Source organism: Oryzias latipes, chromosome 7 (genome assembly GCF_053564925.1).
Source record: "Oryzias latipes strain Hd-rR chromosome 7, Olatipes_Hd-rR_3.1".
Lineage (NCBI taxonomy): Eukaryota > Metazoa > Chordata > Actinopteri > Beloniformes > Adrianichthyidae > Oryzias > Oryzias latipes.
The window spans coordinates 27,593,540-27,611,522 of record NC_136243.1 but is presented as its reverse complement, the minus strand read 5'-3'; the positions used below and the strand labels follow the sequence as shown (position 1 = coordinate 27,611,522).

The window sequence follows — 17,983 nt, the reverse complement described above, 5'->3', positions numbered from 1 at the left end:
TTTTAGAGCAGTAAAAATGGTTCATGACATTTTAATAAACACTTAAACAGATTTGAACCGTTAAGTCGCCTTACACATTAATATTCATGACACACAAAATGCAAATGTCATTGTCTTTTTTTAAAATCACCTATTTACAATATAATGAAAATATGTACACAATGCATCTCTTCCAAGGCAAGTAACAAAATACCGTCTACATTTTCTGATTTTTTTTTTTTTTGTTTTTTTTTTTTAATCAGTCTGAGCTTTTGGGGAGAAACAGAAGCGCAACTTACTGTTATTTACAAGAACAACAACACAAACACAGAGGATATACACAGGCTGGTCACTGTTTTACAGCATTAAATGGTAATAAGAAGTATTTTCTTTTTTTTCCCTTCTCCCTCCTCCTCTTTCTCTTCAGTGAGATTTATTTGAGCCACCTGAATAATCACTGAGATTTTCCAAGCAAACAGCATTTAAAGATCCTCTTTTGACTCCATGAAAAATGGCAGCTTAAAGTGTAAATAAAAAGCAATTAATTTGATTCATGTGCATTTTTTTTGTTTTGTTGCTGCGCACTAAACGAAATCAGAGACAACTACACACACCTGTACACACACAAAATTAACATCACAGTGAACAAAACATTAAACATTTTGTCTTTGCTCCCTAGGTGAGCTTTTTTTTCAATTTCTTTTTAAACAAAGAAATAAAAATAATCACTGATTTTTTTTTTTTACTTTTTCTTCGCTTTTCATTGACTAGACACCATTCAGTTTGTTACTGTGCAAAAACTGCTTGTTTTTTCCCCCCCTAAGTGTGGCATCTTTAACTTCCAACAGACGTTCTTGTCAGAAATGATTTGCATTTTCTCCTGAACTTGCTGAAGTTTGAAATATGGATCACGTCTCCTAACCTTTCAGGCCGGCATCTTGTTCTCATCTTCACTTCCCAGTATTTAGCGTCTTAGCTTATAGATCTGAAGACAGTTGAAGGTGTGCTTGATGTTAGCCAACAGGATCCCAACACTCACAGGTTGACCTCACATGTAAAAGCAGACGAACAGGAAGATGTGTGTTTGACCGTTCCACCCTGAGAACTTAGCATGATAAACTGTCGTGTGGGACTGTGGTACGACAATAGGGAGGATATTTTTGAATTTAATGCCACCGCTAAAACAAAAGAAATCCTTAAAGAAGGAGACTGAGGGACTATTCTAAGGGCATGAAATAAAAACTGTGCCTCTTGCACCAGCAGGTGGTGCTCTACTCATCACTTCAGCAGCTTTGGAGCTGTATGGCAGCATAGAAAGGGCCTGTACTCCAGAAACAAAATATTCAAGGAGGAAAGGTTGGATATTTGAACATATGAAAGAAAAAATGGTGGAGACATTTTGCAGACACGCAGCAAACTTGTTGCAGGGAAATCGCTAAAGAACAGAGGAAAACGGTTTACAAACGGGACAACACCTTGGCGACAAGTAAACCCTGTTGACACGGAGGACATTGTTTGTCATCCGGGCTTCAGCCCAAGCAGATCAGGCCTGTCCCATCTCTCCTGTCATGATTGTCTCATAAATCATCAGCCACTTATATATTTAAAAAAAAAAAAAAAAAAAAAGGCCAGCTTGACTTAAAAAAATGTTCCTCCTACTTTCTGTTGGATTGTCTTCTGTTTCTTCACACCAGCAGATGAGTTCAGAGCAGGTTGGCCACTTTCAAACCCAACAATGTGTTTGTCCCAAAGCTCGTCCCACTCGGCATCAACCGGAGTTCGGCTTAGACTATGGAGTCCCAGTCGAAGTCGTTCTGGATGTCGTCTGCGAGCATGTGCCTCACCTGAAAGTGTCCAGACTGCAGCGTGTTCTGTTGGGGTCGACCCAGCTGGCTGGGGTGACCTGTTCATCCAAAATAAAATAAAAGGGGAAGGGACTGTTATACACATGATGTGTACACTTTAGGACTGATTGTGCATCAGTTGCAAAACCAGATTAATAAATATTTACATGCAGAAGTAAGAAAAGCACAGAATTTATAAGACAAATGAATAGAGATAGGTAACTAGAATGTTTTTAAAATAATGATTTTCCAAACTTGGCCTCAGTAAAAAAAAAAAAAAGAAGAAAAAAAAAGAGTATTAATAAACAACAATCTAATGTAATCTTCTAAAACTCTGGGAAAACTTTAGAGCTGAATGATTATTTTGCTGTCTCTGAACAAATTCCAGACATCAAAAATGCTATGTGTCTCTTGAGTCCTCTCACTAAAAACACTAATAGTGTGCATGGAATTAAAGAGTTTTGTGGTTTGCCCCATGTGCCCCTGGCTGGTGCACTCCTAACTACTTGATCCTTGCAAAGATTTCAAACCTTCCTTTTAGACCTTCAAGATATTTTACCAGGTTTTCAGTGGTTTTAACTTCTCTTTGCTTTACATCTTTCCAAGCCTTTTCTCAAAATCTAGAAATAAGGAAATTATTATCAAACTAAGTCCAAATCCTTTTGCTCCAATTCTGGACAAATTTTGATTTAGGATTCTCAAAAAAATCTTAAATTTCACTGTAATGTTTGGCTCAGATTTAAAGAAGTCTTTTTAATTCCAATAAATGTTGATGAGTTAGTCTGGCATTCATTGTCATTTTGGAAACACAATTTAGATTTATGTTTGAAGAATAAGGTCTAGTTTTTTCTAGGATTTATTACAATGGGTCAAGACTGGAAGGTCAAGAGTCCAAATCCAAGGCTCTAAAAATGGGACATAACCTTAAAAAATAAATAAATAAATAAATAAAAAATAAATAAATGGGACCTAAGGCCTCCCCTGGTTGACATTTGGAATTAAGGGGTTGGTTTAGGGGGGGGTTAAACCACCAAATGGTTTCTAAGCGCGGCACAAGTATATAAAGACTCCAAAAATACAAATCATTAGATAAAAACTGTCAACAAATGTTTTTTTTAGGCTGTACAACACTCACGTTTTAGTAATCCTATCAAACAGCTAGCTTTTTAGTTTATTTTTCCTTTTTAAAATGCTTATGTGGGACTCCTTGTTTGTAGGATTTGGTATCTGGTGACTTGCTGCATGGGCATCTTTTTCAGTGTAAATGATGTGATTTTCATAAAGTAACTACATTTAGTAGTTATAGGGAATAAAGTAAAAAAATAAAAATAAATTCCAGTTTTTGTGTGTACACAATCCCTATATGGAATACAGTCAAATCTAAGGTGCCTTAGGAACAGTCAGATATTTGTAAAAGTTAACTTTACATTTTTGTTAGCAAGACATCATTGTTCACTATTTCCACTTTTATCCAAAGCCACAAAGAGAAAGGCAGAGCAGTCACCTGTCATGTTTGGGGCCACAAGGCGCATGTGAGGATACCCAGGAGGTCCCATCACAGAAGAAATGTTCTGTCTGGATTCCATGTACATGTTCCCTGTGGAAGAGCAGACTCTCAGATCAGCATCCCGGCTTTCAAACAGTAATCACTTTACTCTGTTAAACCAGATTAAAATAGTGATTTCTTTTTTCTAAAGAGCCTGATAATAGGCCACAATCTTTTATTTTTTTGTTCTTGTAGGGTCTTGTTGCTATTCTAAAACAAAAAAAAAAACTGCCAAAGTATTTTCATGCAGCTACTGGCTTCACTTCCACAAAGGTCAGTGAGGTTGCTGGTTAAAATTAGTGGTTTTGCAAAGTCTGCCGTGTGGACTGACCTGCACTGATGTGTTGGTTATGTTGCCCATGCTGATTATGAAGGCTGGACTTTGGATGCATGGCTCCATGGGGCTGAGCGGAGTGCAGCGGTGCTGCTGCTGTTGAGTGTTGGACCTGAGGTTGAGGATGAGAGCCACCCTGAGGGGGGATGATCCCAGTGGCTGTGAAGAATTGGTTAATTGAAGAACACAGGTCAGCCATCTGGTCTGCATCTAGGGACCAGTTACTGAGCTCAGCCTGTCGCATGCTCTCCTTCAGACCTGGCAGAGAGAAAGAAGCAAAGAACACACTGACAATCCAGATTGAGTCCTCTTGAGGATTCGAAGCATTAGACTTGTGACTGGAACTGTTAATAAATTTACATAAAGGTGATGAAGATGATTGATGCTTATAAATAAACCGTTTTGCTTGGAGTTTTATGACCGTTTAAAATATATATGTGTATTCACAGTAAGAAGAAAGATCCCACACCATGGTGCTGCCACCCCATGCAAAATAAATAAACCCTCCAGTTTTCCATGCACGCAGATGAGAAACACAGGCACCGCTCCATATAGCAATCAGGCTAAAAACATTAGCTGGTAGCTCCTCCCACACGCAGCCGCAGCGGTGAGCTTATGAACACATTTGGTCAGGCGGCGAAGGAGAGGCGGGCCACGCAAATTTGCCACTCGAATCGCATTCGGAGTGATCGCAGCTTTAAACTCAGACAGAACATAGGACAATCTTTCTTGAAACAAGGGGCTTTTTACTTTTTTTTTATGATTCAGTTTTTGCAGTGTAAAAATGTTGCTTTGTGAGTTAAAGTTAGCAAAATAAACAAACTGCTGTCAGTGTTTAAAATAGAAACTCTACATCGCTCCTCCCATGTTCACATGTGGGGGAGCAGGATGCGGAAGAGGCAGCAACTCCTGTTTGGACATTACAAAGAGTACACACACAGCCAAGAAAGGACCAGTATGATATTTTTCCCAAATCAATTGAGTCTGCTTTGTGTTTAGTGGCAACAAAGACGATCCTGTCCCTGCTCAGCCCAGACAGAGGAGGAGGCGTTACATCTGAGCGAAGGAGGTCAAGCATTGTGGAGGGAGACAGAGAAAATCAGTTGCAGCCTAAGTGTTACAGAACCAGCCGTCTTCCTCCAATGCAGGAACGTTTCTGGCTTTGTGCGCAGACTGAGATAACAGGCTGTAACTGAGCCAGGATTTAATTGGATTATTCTCATCATACTTTTGGCAAGATGCACAATAGTCTGTGTGTGTCTGCACAGCAGTGAGGGGGGTGGGGGTGCTGCTATAAGTTCAACACTGTTAAATTATTATAATACTGAATATGATGGTGCTGCGTCGCACGGGTGAGTGTACACACGAGCACAGCGAGGACTCACAATGCTTCACGTTAAATGAACTGATCGGCATCGTCATTTCTCTTTGTGTTATGAACCAGACCGCAGCAGACGGCTTTATCAGCGATCAGCTCAGATCTTCACACTGATTGAAATGTGACTGGAGACAAACGCACAAGTGTGCGTGTGTGTGTGTGTTTTACCCTGAAATGGGGAAAGATCTATGTCAGCCCAGTTGTAGCTGGTGGCGATGCGGCAGCTCTCTTTCAGCCACTCCAGGTTGGGGTACCAGTCAGACGGCATGCCTGCAACACAGCACATATACTTCTGAACACTGAATCCATAATGAAGCATCTACACTGACAAAACTGCATCTTACGTATAAAAGACCTTTGTTACAAGAATGCTTATTTAAAGATAATCTGCCAGTGGGGTAGGAATTTTTGACTCATTTGTAAATGGGGCCAGTTTTTGCCGTGAATCCCATCTTTTTTAAAAGAATCACTCCAATCATCTCTTAAGGCCAATTTCAAAGCATTCCCAGTGGTCTTCTAACTATTATGATGCAATGTTTAAAGCCAAAACAAAAAAAAATGTGTTGTTTCCTAGGACTGCCATGAGCATTTTCTACATCACTTCTACATCAATTTGATATTTTTCAAACATCATTTTTTCATTTGCTCCTGATTCACATCGATTTGAATAAAGAAATACTCAGAAATGCAATTTTAAGCTTAATTTTATTTGTATATGTTTTCATCATCATCGGAAAAATGTTGCAAGAAAATGTTAATACACCAAAAATTGGATTTTCATCAAAGACAGACACAAATAGACAGACCATAAATATTTGGACAGAGACACATTCTTTCTAATTTAGTATCTGTACATTACCACAGTGAATTTTAAATGAAACAACTCAGATGCCATTGGAGTGCAGACTTTCAGCTTTTATTCCATGGATTGAACAAAAAGATTGCATAAAAATGTGAAAAACTAAAGCATTTCTTAAACACAATCACTTAATTTCATGGGATCGTAAATAATTGGACAATTGACTTCCATGCTATTGCATGGGCTGGTGTGGGCAGTTCAACAATTCTCTTGTTATGTCATTATGAGTGAAGCAGATAAAAGGCCTGGAATTGATTAGAAGAACCGTGCTTGCATTTTGAAGATTTTGCTGTGAACAGACGACATGCGGTCAAAGGAGCCATGATTAAGCTGAGAAAACAGAAAAAAGCATGGAAGAAATTGCTAAAGTATATTAGGAGTGGCAAAATCAACAGTATGGTACATCCTGAGAAAGAAAGAAAGCACTGGTGAACTCAGCAATGCGAAAAAAGACCTGGACGTCCACAGAACACAACAGTGGTGGATGATGGCAGAATCATTTCCATGGAGAAGAGGAACCCGTTCATAACAGCCAACCAAGTGAACAACACTCTCCAGAAGGTAGACGTATCAATATCCAAGTCTACCATAAAAAGAAGACTGCATGAAAGTAGATACAGAGGGTACACTGCAAGATGCAAGCCACTCATGAGCCTCATGAATAGGAAGGCTAGATCGGACTTTGCTGAAAAGCATCTAAAAAAGCCAGAACAGTTCTGGAAAAACATTCTTTGGACAGATGAAACCAAAATCAACCTCTACCAGAATGATGGCAAGAGAAAAGTATGGAGAAGGCGTGGAGAAGCTCATGATCCAAAGCACACTACATCATCAGTAAAACACTGTAGAGGCAGTGTGATGGTCTGGGCGTGCATGGCTGCTAGTGGCACTGGGACACTAGTGTTTATTGATGACGTGACACAGGACAGAAGCAGCCCAATGAATTCTGAGGTGTTCAGAGACATACTGTCTGCGCAGATCCAGGTGAATGCAGCCAAACTGATTGGGCGGCGTTTCATATTCCAGATGGACAACGACCCAAAACATACAGCCAAAGCAACTCAGGAGTTTATTAAAGCAAAGAAGTGGAATATTCTTGAATGGCCAAGTCAGTCACCTGATCTTAACCCAATTGAGCAGCATTTCACTTGTTGAAGACTAAACTTCAGACAGAAAGGCCCACAAACAAACAGCAACTGAAAGCCGTTGTAGTAAAGGCCTGGCAGAGCATTCAGAAGGAGAAAACCCAGCATCTGCTGATGTCCATGAGTTCAAGACTTCAGGCTGTCATTGCCAACAAAGGGTTTTCAACCAAATGTTAGCAATGACCATTTTGTTTTAAGTTATTTCATTTGTCCAATTACTTACGATCCCATGAAATGAAGGGATTGTGTTTAAAAAATGCTTTAGTTTTTCACATTTTTATGCAATTTTTTTGTTCAACCCATGGAATAAAAGCTGAAAGTCTGCACCCCAATGGCATCTGAGTTGTTTCATTTAAAATTCACTGTGGTAATGTACAGATACTAAATTAGAAAGAATGTGTCTCTGTCCAAATATTTATGGTCTGTCTATTTGTGTCTGTCTTTGATGAAAATCCAATTTTTGGTGTATTAACATTTTCTTGCAACATTTTTCCGATGATGACACATACCTTTGGTTTGTCTGAAGATGAATAACCCCTCTTGTTAAAATAAAATATGTCCAACACAAGAGGCCCTCAGCTCTCATCTGTTTGCCTAGCTGTTGGACAGGACAAGTTAAAAAAAAAAAAAAAAAAAAAAAAAAAAAAAAAAAATTCACTGTGGTAATGTACAGAAACTAAATTAGAAAGAATGTGTCTCTGTCCAAATATTTATGGTCCTAACTGTAAATATCACAGCAAAGCATCCTTCTGTTATATTTTGTCCAGGAAATTATATAGATGATATATCATCTTTGCATTTTCTTATGATCAATGATCAGTTTAATGCTGGTTCCAGGTTAGCTGTTGTATCAGTGATGTATGGAAATGTCAGTGACTCAAAGGTAAACTGAAGAAAGGTCTGTTTTGAAGTAAAAGCGTTTTTCCAAGATAATCTTGTCACAGAACTTTTTTTCTCTCATGAACTATGAGCTGTTAGTTAAACAACATAATACATCAGTTAACCAGCTTTCTGCTGATCAGTTTATCAAGGTCCTCTACTTTTGTTTTACGTTGTAGGACTTCATCTGATTATAATTTAATCATGTTGTGCTTTAATATAAATATTACATTTCTGTAAATAAAAGTGGAAATATGTCTATTTCTGATTTAGAGTAATTATAATGGCATCATTAACATTTGTATGTGGATGCATAAGGATGTGTATGTGTACATAGATGTATATAAATAGTAGACAGCATATACATATAAAAATGTGAGTGCATTTCTTTACTTTCTTTTACTTTTTTCTTTTCCCCCCCAAGAAATGTGTTTTTATGACACTTATTTATACGTTTTACCTATTGTTTTAACCTCTTAGTGTTGTTTTTAATGTTTCTGAGTTTTTAATGTACAGTGCCTGATTTGACTGGTGATTTTAAGACATCATATACATAAATACTAAAAATAAAGCAGTTTGTTTGTATGTCTTCTTTAATTTTTCTGCTTTTATTGCTTGAAATAAATCAATTTAAATTCCAAAAATTCTAAATTCAGTTAAAAAAAAAAAAAAAAAGATTGTCTTTCTATCTACCGGTAAACATTGAGGTACCATAATTTCAAATTTGATTTCTGCTGCTTTTTTCCCCCCTCTCAGTGCAATCCAATGGTAAATCACACCAAAACAAAAGAATGGTAATAAATTCCCACATCTTTCTATTGACTGAAAATAACTACAGTGAGCCAGAAGTGAGCCTCACCTGTTGCAGGGCAGGTCTGGACTGCGTGGCTCTGGTGGGACAGAGACGAGAGCTGCTGGGAATGGGCGGAGTGCTGCTGGCTCTGGCTGTGCTGCGCATGCAGTGAGAGGTGAGGGTGGTGCGAGTGGCAGTGGTTGTGTTGGTGGTGGAGGGCTCCGTTGCTGTTCCCTGCAGCAGGAGTGTGTTGGTAGGAGCAGGCAGTTCGAGCCGGCTGGCTGGAGTTACATGACATACTTATCAAACCTGTCAGAGAAAAGGGACAAAAACATTTAAAAAGCTCCAACAACTGTCACTAACATGTTTTATATTTTCTTTTGTGTTTTATTAACACAGAAGCTTTTTTTAAGTTTGAATATTTACAATTTTATTTTAGAAACAAAACAAATTTGTATTTTTCTAAATAATAAAAACAATTTGTGCAAAGAAAATTAGCAAAACTGATTTGATAATAAAGTTTAACTTTTGAGTCAATTTTCCCTATTTATGTTTTATTTGAACAAAAAACTGTTGACTGCATTGTCTTAAAAGTTTTTAAAGTGCAGGGCTGCAATGTTCAGTGTACGACAAGACTGCTACACTTAAATAGAATTAGATCAGGCTGCTGACTCACACAACACAAAACAACAGTGGTCCAATAATCAGGAAAAAAAGTACATTATTAATTGAAGTCTATTATCCAATTACTTATTGTTAAAAACTGAGCTGAAATGTTTAAAATATGTCACTTAATAACAAGTCAGAACAAACATTTTTGTAGCTAAACTAAAAAAACGTGAATTTCTATAATTCAAATGTGTTAAAATTGTATTGTCTAAACCAGTAGGTGGGTACTGTTCTGTGGGACAGTTGGTTACCGGGCTTCAGAGAAAAAACATGGCCTACATTTTTTTGGTTTATAATCTGATTCTGAAGGAAGTTTTATTTTGGAAAACTACTGGATTCTCCCCACCACTTATGACTTATTCTTGGCGCATGTCTGGTCGCTTGGTCTTTTTTTTTAGAAATCCATCATAATAATCCATAATATCCCGCAACAGCCTGTCTAATATGACGAGGATGCTGCTAATAAAGTTGTTCAAAAGTTGGATTCCTCTTTGTAATTATATTAAGTAAATACCAGTTTTAGCTCTTTAGCTAATAATTTTTTTTAACTTTTTCTGTTGTATCCTAAAAAAGTCAGCCGAGGCTGAACTTGGCGTCCAGCTTCTACTTTGACAATTCTGGGTTAAGAGAAATTTTATATCACCTTTTAATGGCTCCTACAAACTATCTAATGTAAGTAATGTATAAACTTTACCCTCAAAACTTGAGGAGAAGGTGAAGCTAAAATAGAAAAAATAATCTGATGCCCACTACAGCCTTGTACAGACCAGTCTGTGAAAATATTGTCTGACATTTAAGCATGAATGGCGTTCTTGTAATTAATAATCATTTGACATCTCTGCATTGTACGATTTTCCTACAACTCAACGAGTCTTTTTAATTGTCTAACTTTTTCCAGCCTGCACCACCCCTGACCACAAACTGAAGGAACGTCAGACGATGAACTGAAGCTCCGGTTGAGGAGCTCAACAGAGCGCATCAATCTCCCCGGTTACAATACCTTCTTGCATGTGTGTGGGGAGAAGTGAATCAGAGGAGGAAGGTGAGAGGAGGGTGAAACAATGGTGGATGATCCAAGAGGGAGAAGGCCTGGTGACCTGAAAGCTTCAGGAAGCAATTAGCGCGATGCTTCACAAACTTTAGCACCAATCTAATTAGCTGCTATCAAAGCAGCAGAAACCTTTGCGCCGCTCTGCTGAAGATGTGTTTGTGAGTTCTTTTCTCCTTCTGTTCAACTTTTCCTCTTAATTGCCTTTACTCATTTGACTGAACGAACCGGAAAATGCAGATATGCGGAACAGCATTGTTTATTTAAAAAAAACAACACAGGGGTAGCAATGTATGCTGGAAGTTAATACTGAGAAGACTGCAGAGTTAAAGTGTCTGGATTTGAATGCAATCCTAAAAGTGTCTGTTAATTATGTGCAGAAAGCCTGACTTGAAAGTTTACAATGGTCTTGCTGCTAACTAACATGCCATCGAAGGTGTTGGAAAAAGGCTCACAATAAACAGTAGCACTGATCCACTGTGAGAGATGACACCCACCTTGCTGTGAAAAGGACTGCTCAAAGACACACTTGTAAAGGCTGCGGAAGGAAGCGCTCAAGTCCTCGAAGTCAGAGAAACAGAGCTGCTTGTCCCCCGACACGGGGACAGGTAAACCGTACTGTGGCTGTGGAGGCGGAGGAGGAGGTGGAGGCTGGGCGGGCTGCTGGAGGCTCAGAGATTGGGATGACGGCTCTGAGTGGCTACTCACCTTTGAAATACACAAAGAACAAAAGATCCACTCAGAGGGGCATTAAAAAGCAAGAGGAAACCAAGTTATGAGGAAACACTGACAAGAATCTGAATTTATTGCAAATAAATGAATAAACAAAAAGAGCTGCAACAACATGTCTCGTCAACATATACAATAATGACAAAAAATTTCAACTCTATAACTCCGACAACTGGTCCCCAGGGGTGAAAGATTTTTTGTTTTTGCCGGCACTTTGACAAATTACGTCAAAGTAAATCTTTTTAATAGCAGTAAACAAACTGATTAGAAGAGCTGGCTCTGTAATCGGGACCAAAATGGACACATTTGAAGCTGTGATGGAGAGGAGGACTTCTATCCATCATGGATAATCCTGAGCATCCTCTCCATCCTGTTCTGGATGGTCAGCGGAGCACCTTTTCCAAGAGGCTAAGGCAGCTTCGCTGTCACACAAACCGCTATAGGAGATCATTCCTACTTCACTCCATCGGACTCTATAACTCATCATACATTTGCAACAAATTAAGTGTGTCACAATTAATCGATGGATTGATTTATCCAATCAGATTGATCTGTCTGATGCAAGCTGTTAATTGAGCCGAATAAAACTATACTATTTATAAAATCATTTCAAAATGAAATAAACCGCTTGTAGTCAATATTGAAAAATACCGTGTAGATTGAGGCAGTGTAGGTTTATTTTACTGTAACGTAAAAACAACCAACTGTATCATAGCGGAGAACACACGTGTGGTGACTGCAAAAAAATGATCAAGTCATCATTTCAGTCCAATGTGTGCAAACACTTTGAAGCTTACAGAGACATGAGACCATACGGTGTGCTAGAATGTTCTAATAATGTTCCCTTTGGATTATTTGGATGTGACCAAAAAAACTAATTCTGGAAAAAGTACCCAGATATTTATCTCTGAGTCACACTGATTGAACTTTTGCATAAAGACGTCCTGGATCGATTTTAGGTCAGTGAATCTGTTCGTTCGAAATGAACTAATATTGACTATGAATCGGCTCAGCAACCACAAATTATGAGAGGAATCCTTAAAACGAATCGTTGGTATTAAGTTGTAATCAAAGTGCATTTATTTAACAGAATAAATAAGGGTAAAGAGAATGTTAGCCTCAATAAGGTGAACCAACTCATCCAGTTAAAGTCCTAATCCGATCATATTTTAAAGTGTTCCCAGTGGTCCTTAAATCATAATTATGATGTTTTTAGGTGAGGAAAAAAAATAGTGTCATTTTTTTGGGACATAAATGCCGTATAGTTTCTGCAGAGCAGCAGCGGTTTACCAGAAACATGCCTCTGAATTGTGAGCAGGACTGTTGGCACGGAAGTAAGCCCCCAGTAATTTTCACGATCCTGTTTACAATCACTCCCACTAGCTTACAGCCAATCACAACCACAACCTAACATTAGCAGTGCTACAAAAAAAGTGACCAATATTGGAGTTATCCAGATGTACAGTTTTGAGCCAGATTCCAGCTCAGACGAGGAAAACAAAGACTTAAATGGAGCTATTTGTCTGAAAGTGGATGCATCAGAATAGAGTAGAGCACATGTGTCAAACTCAAGGCCTGTGGGCCAAATGTGGCCCACCATGTCATTTTATGTGGCCCTCAAGAGCAGAAACGTTTTACATTTCTTAGAATAAAAAAATAAAAATTGGTGTATTTATTCATATCTAGTGGGAATCAGACTTGAAATATCGGATTGGGCAACTATACATTAGGACTTAAACACTGTCAATATAACCTAACCTGACAGAATGAAATTTAAAAGGATTTATGCTAGAGTAACAAGCAAACATATGTTTTCTATGCAACTGAACTTGTCATTTTAAAAAGTTATAGTAAATTAGTTATTTAACATTAAGGAGTAGTTGCATTTATTTTTTATTACATTTAGTTACATATATAAGTTATATCTGGCCCTTCAAGGACAGCCACTATGCTGATGTGGCCCTCTGCGAAAATGAGTTTGACACCCCTGGAGTAGAGCATGGAGACTTTGGCCCGCCCATCACAGTTTCTATGTCACAACTGAGAACTATTTCAAGGGCATTTTTTCCATCTGTTCCTGGTTGACCATGATTTGTATAAAGAAATACTCACAAATGCAGTTTATGCTTAAATTCTATATGTCCTCCATCATGAAAAAGAATTCAACCATGGTAAAAACATCAAAAACATGATTTTTATTCGAGTGGGTTTGTAGATTTCTACATTTACAGAAACAGCAAAATGTTAGAAAGGTATAAGAAGTTTCTTTTTTTTTTTGTTGCATGTTAACCCTGGAAAGCCAACTGCTAAAAATGAGCAATGCACATTCAAATGACCACTTCCAATAAAAAGTTTGGTAAATGTGTTTCAAACTCTAGCATTCACGCGTCCTTTTTAATTTATGGAAGTTCTATATGTATAAAAATAAATCACGAAGGAGGAATTTATAATTGTGGTTTGTGCCTGGCCGGAATTACATGACATCAAGACAAGTCTTTCATATATCAGATTTGAGCCGTGAAAGAAGCCTGGACCAAGATTATCGAGATCTGCAACACTCCAACATTTTGTACCAAGCCTCTTCCAACTGTAGGCGGCGGACATGCATTAGTAAACAGTGGAAAAAGAAGTAGAAGCACCTGCCTGCTTGTCAAACATGAATACTATGAGCTAAATGTGCGCCGAAGAATTTGCGTTTAGCGCGTTTAAGTATCAATGTGAACGTAGTTTTGTGATATGTTGAGTGATTTGTAATGTTTGCTTAGGACAATGTTAGTTTAAGATGCAGAGATATTGATGCGAGTGTTCAGAGAGACAAAAAAACAACCTTTTCCACCCACTATCACAACATTTGAAACAAAGCGTTTTAATATGGTGTAACTGTACTATAAAGATATAATTATCAAAAGAATTTGCATTCTTTCGATACAGCAAGTAGTCATAAAACATTTAAAAAAAGAATAACAAAAGATGTGTTATTCCTACCAAAGTACGGACAATTTGCAAATTTTTCTGCCGAAAGTGTTTTTTGAGATTTCTTGGAAGCAGTCATTTTGAAATGAGCAGGAAAATCCCTTTTACTGCCTCTAGTGGAATGACAGTGAACTACAGGGCAGAAAACATGGATCAAGTGATATACAATGGGCTTTTGAGAAAAGTTTAGATCATGCTAATGAGAAAAAGGTCTCAGAAATGCGTGTATCAAACAAAAGAATGGTTATATATAGGGTTATGAATGAAAAATTTCCATTTTTTACATAATAGTTTCTGAAATACTCTGATAGACAACAAAAACCCATGCTTTTAACATTTTGATACAGATAAGCCCTTCTTTTTAATACACTTTAAAGTTTATGATTGGTTATCAGTATTGGATTAGTATTGCTTCAACTGTTACAATCTAAAACAAAACAAAAAACACATAATTTAGAATTCATGTAAGATAATAATTTTACCTATAAAGGTTCTAGTGAGTCCCCAATGAGGATAAATATTTTTGTCACTAAATTCTTTCTAAATTGACAAAAACAACCTGTTGTCTTTAAATTTTCTGAATTTTTTGTGCCTTCCTCCCATCTTCCACCATCACCTTCACCAGCAGTCTCAGCACCCACTAAGGCATCTCCAGTAATTGATCAGCTGTGATCAGTGTGCCTCAGCCAATGTGAGCCAACTTTCTGTGACGCATCACCCACACATCTACCTTCACCCAGTAATGGCAGCTTCTCAGAAAACCTCGCTGGCTGTCTGAGATCTCTGCTAGAGATGCCACTAGTAATCACCATCAGTCAGGAGGGTATCACCTGCACCAGGTAATGAGTCAGAACTACCCCTGATCATCGAGGACCAGGCCTGAGACAATGGGAAGGGAGGTGATGCAGGGAGGAGGAATAACAGAAGATGTCCTCGCTAAATGAGAGGTTAACGAGACGAGATTGCACTGACCTTTACTAATGCAGGTGGGAGGTGAGTGAGATAAAATGATTGATGGCATAAAAAGTGAGCAGCTGGTTCCAAAGCAGAAGTAATGAAGAGCTGGGATTTGCTCTACCCTCTTAGTCTAAATGTTTTACAACAGTCTGGCTTTAAAAAATAAGCCTACGAATTTCTTTAAGAAAACCAGACACAAGCTCTGGCAAATATAATTTCACTTTTATCTTATTTAGATCTGGCTCAAGTGGTTTTTAATAAGAAAATCTTTTGCAGCGCAAGAAGAAAAGGGTTTGGAGGAAATAAAAGCTCAAATAAAAGGGAGCCAAAATGCCAAGCACGATCTCACTCCCACAGGTTTCAGCTCTGCTAGCATGAATATACATGGGCTAAATTATGAATGGAGGGAGTAGCACAGACTGCTGACAATGAGAGCATGAAAAGGGCTTCTTTTGAGATGCTAAGTCTGAGTTTTGGCCTGATGGAGGCACTACAGGAAAGGTCATAGGAACACAGGTTTTTCAGATTTGGAACAGATTCACTACTACCAAAAAAAACATTTTTCAAAAGTTTTTCCACAAAATGAATGCACGCTTTTTTGACATGCATTCTAACTAAAAAGGATTTCCCCTGTGACACAAATTAGAAAATGCAAATGAATAAATAAAATGTAGATGTGGGCTATCTGAAATCTGTTAGTTCACTTCCTCTGCAGACACCTCCATCCCTTCAGAACAGTAAACAAAGCACTTTTATTTCAAGATTCTGCTACTTCTGCCTTCCTCAACTACGTTTTAACACGTTTAGCTAAATGAGGACAGAAACTTCTAAAATGTGTCTTTAAGACACTGACTTAAAAAAAAAAATAATTTAGAGTCTGTCCACATACTTGCATACTACTAAGCAAAGCACATATTTACATACTATATTCTATTTTTCGACAATTGTTTGTCAGTAATGCTTTTTTTTTGTTTTTTTCGTTTTGTTTACACATACATTATGGTTTACTTCAAAAAGGAGTTGGAATGAAGAGAGGCTTTTGTTTTATTCCCACCCCTTGTAAATGTAAGGGATCATTGCCGACAAAGTCTGCATTATCAGAAATAATGCACGGGGTGGACGCCTGAACCGTCCGTTAATTTCTGATAATGCACACTCCGAAGGCCATTATCATAGACACTTTTGACATAGCCAAACCTCTATGACTGTTTATGTTTTGGTATTGTTTATTCCAAGAAGGATGAGAAGTTTTGAACACAAGAAATGTTCATATTTCACAGGAAGGATTGGTACAAATTCAGGTTTGATGATGACAACTCTCCGCTAGAGGAAAAAAAAATTTGTACTTTCATTTGAAATTGTCAGTGATTAAAGACATTAACAAAAAATTATGTTTCACTTAATCAAATCTTTCATCCAAAACAAGCCATGTCTTGAAAAGCTTTGGATGACCTCACCCTCTTCTTCACCATGAGTTCTCCCAATGATTCTTTCACACCCTTAAGATAAGTCCAGCAGACTTAATTTAAATGAGCTCTGATACGAAACTATCCATCCTGTTAGGTTTGTAATCACACTGAATTCTGACTTATTCATGCTTAATTTGCCAATTCTTCGATTCACTTAAACTACTTGGTCTGCTGCTCCATCTCCATCTAACAGGTGAGCCACACCAGAGTTCACTTGCAAGGAAACCAGTATTTTTGAATTTTGTGCATATAAGGGTTCAGCATTCACAGCAACTGAGCAAAGCAAACTATTCAAGACAAGGACCTCTGGTGTTAACCAAACCGGCTGAAAGTGGTCTCAAAAAACTCTACTTTGGTGATTATCAGGCAGCAAATCACAATAAATAACCTGTTGATTCAGAGTCTATGTCATGAAGTGGTTTCCACCTCCACGGACACATGATTCAAAATGAGTCATCAGATTATGCTGAATATATAATACGTAAACAAAAAAAAAAAGAGTTTCAGAAAAAATCCCACAGGTGAACACAGTGAAATCCCTGGTCAAGCTGTTCCCGGACAGTCAGCTGTACTTCCTGGGCAGTGAGCACGCTCCTACAAACAATCATTAAAACCGCATCCACAAAAACAGGGGGTCTTACAGGTGGGTAGCTCTGTACGTTGCTGCCGCTGCTGACGACATTGTTGAGGCTGTTAAGGTTGACTGATGCCAAATTCTGCTCTGAAAGGCTGTTGCTCAAGCTGCCACCCAGACTCCCAGGACTCTCGCTGCCTTCCGCCTCTGGGTTGTACAGAGCAACCTGAACACACACAAAACACACAGAAGAGGGCCATGTTAACACAACCTTCAGTGGCAGCAACTGAAGACTTCATCGCCCCTTGTGGCCCAATTTATAGCCTTTGAAATTCCCTCACACCAATGAAACTAAATTCTGTTGTCCTGTTTTGCATTTTCTTTTAAAAAGGAATTGGGTTTTTTCTGTCAAATATATCAATTGAGGAGAAAAACCTTGAGTCTTTGGAGCTGTATCATAGTCTTGCTGTGACAGATCACACAGGGCTTAAAATCAGCGCCTCGGGGTAATTTGAATCATGTTCCTTTTGTTTTATTTGATTGTCAGGACTCGTGAGACAAGAGCGCCAGCGTTACCTCAAGGCAACATTTAATTGTAAAGACAAATGTGAAAACATAGCCTTTGGGTAAGACAGCTGTAAAGGCTCTCTGGGGCAGTCCTCCACCCTTTGGAACATCTTGTAGAAAGGGAAAAAAGAAAGTATTTTCCAGGAATGACTGCTTTTATGTTTCAGTCAATTTGGTACATTTTGCATTGAAGAAAACTCCTGATACTGAAGTAAAAAATGAAAGTTGTTTTTTTTCATT

At 38.2% G+C, this 17,983-nt stretch overlaps 1 protein-coding gene across 8 annotated transcripts in view; it reads right to left on the bottom strand.

The window, feature by feature from the left end:
- Positions 1 to 17,983, bottom strand: part of LOC101156973 (forkhead box protein J3) — a 76,206-nt gene continuing 58,223 nt past the window's right edge. For all 8 annotated transcript variants that reach the window (XM_023956503.2, XM_078950794.1, XM_023956507.2 and 5 more), the window contains 7 exons: positions 17,244 to 17,402; positions 10,972 to 11,182; positions 8,824 to 9,066; positions 5,250 to 5,351; positions 3,701 to 3,961; positions 3,328 to 3,420; positions 1 to 1,882 (listed from right to left, as the gene is read on the bottom strand). In XM_023956503.2, the coding sequence (XP_023812271.1) occupies positions 1,764 to 1,882; positions 3,328 to 3,420; positions 3,701 to 3,961; positions 5,250 to 5,351; positions 8,824 to 9,066; positions 10,972 to 11,182; positions 17,244 to 17,402 (1,188 nt within the window). In that variant the 3' untranslated portion in view covers positions 1 to 1,763. The remainder of the gene's footprint in view (positions 1,883 to 3,327; positions 3,421 to 3,700; positions 3,962 to 5,249; positions 5,352 to 8,823; positions 9,067 to 10,971; positions 11,183 to 17,243; positions 17,403 to 17,983) is intronic.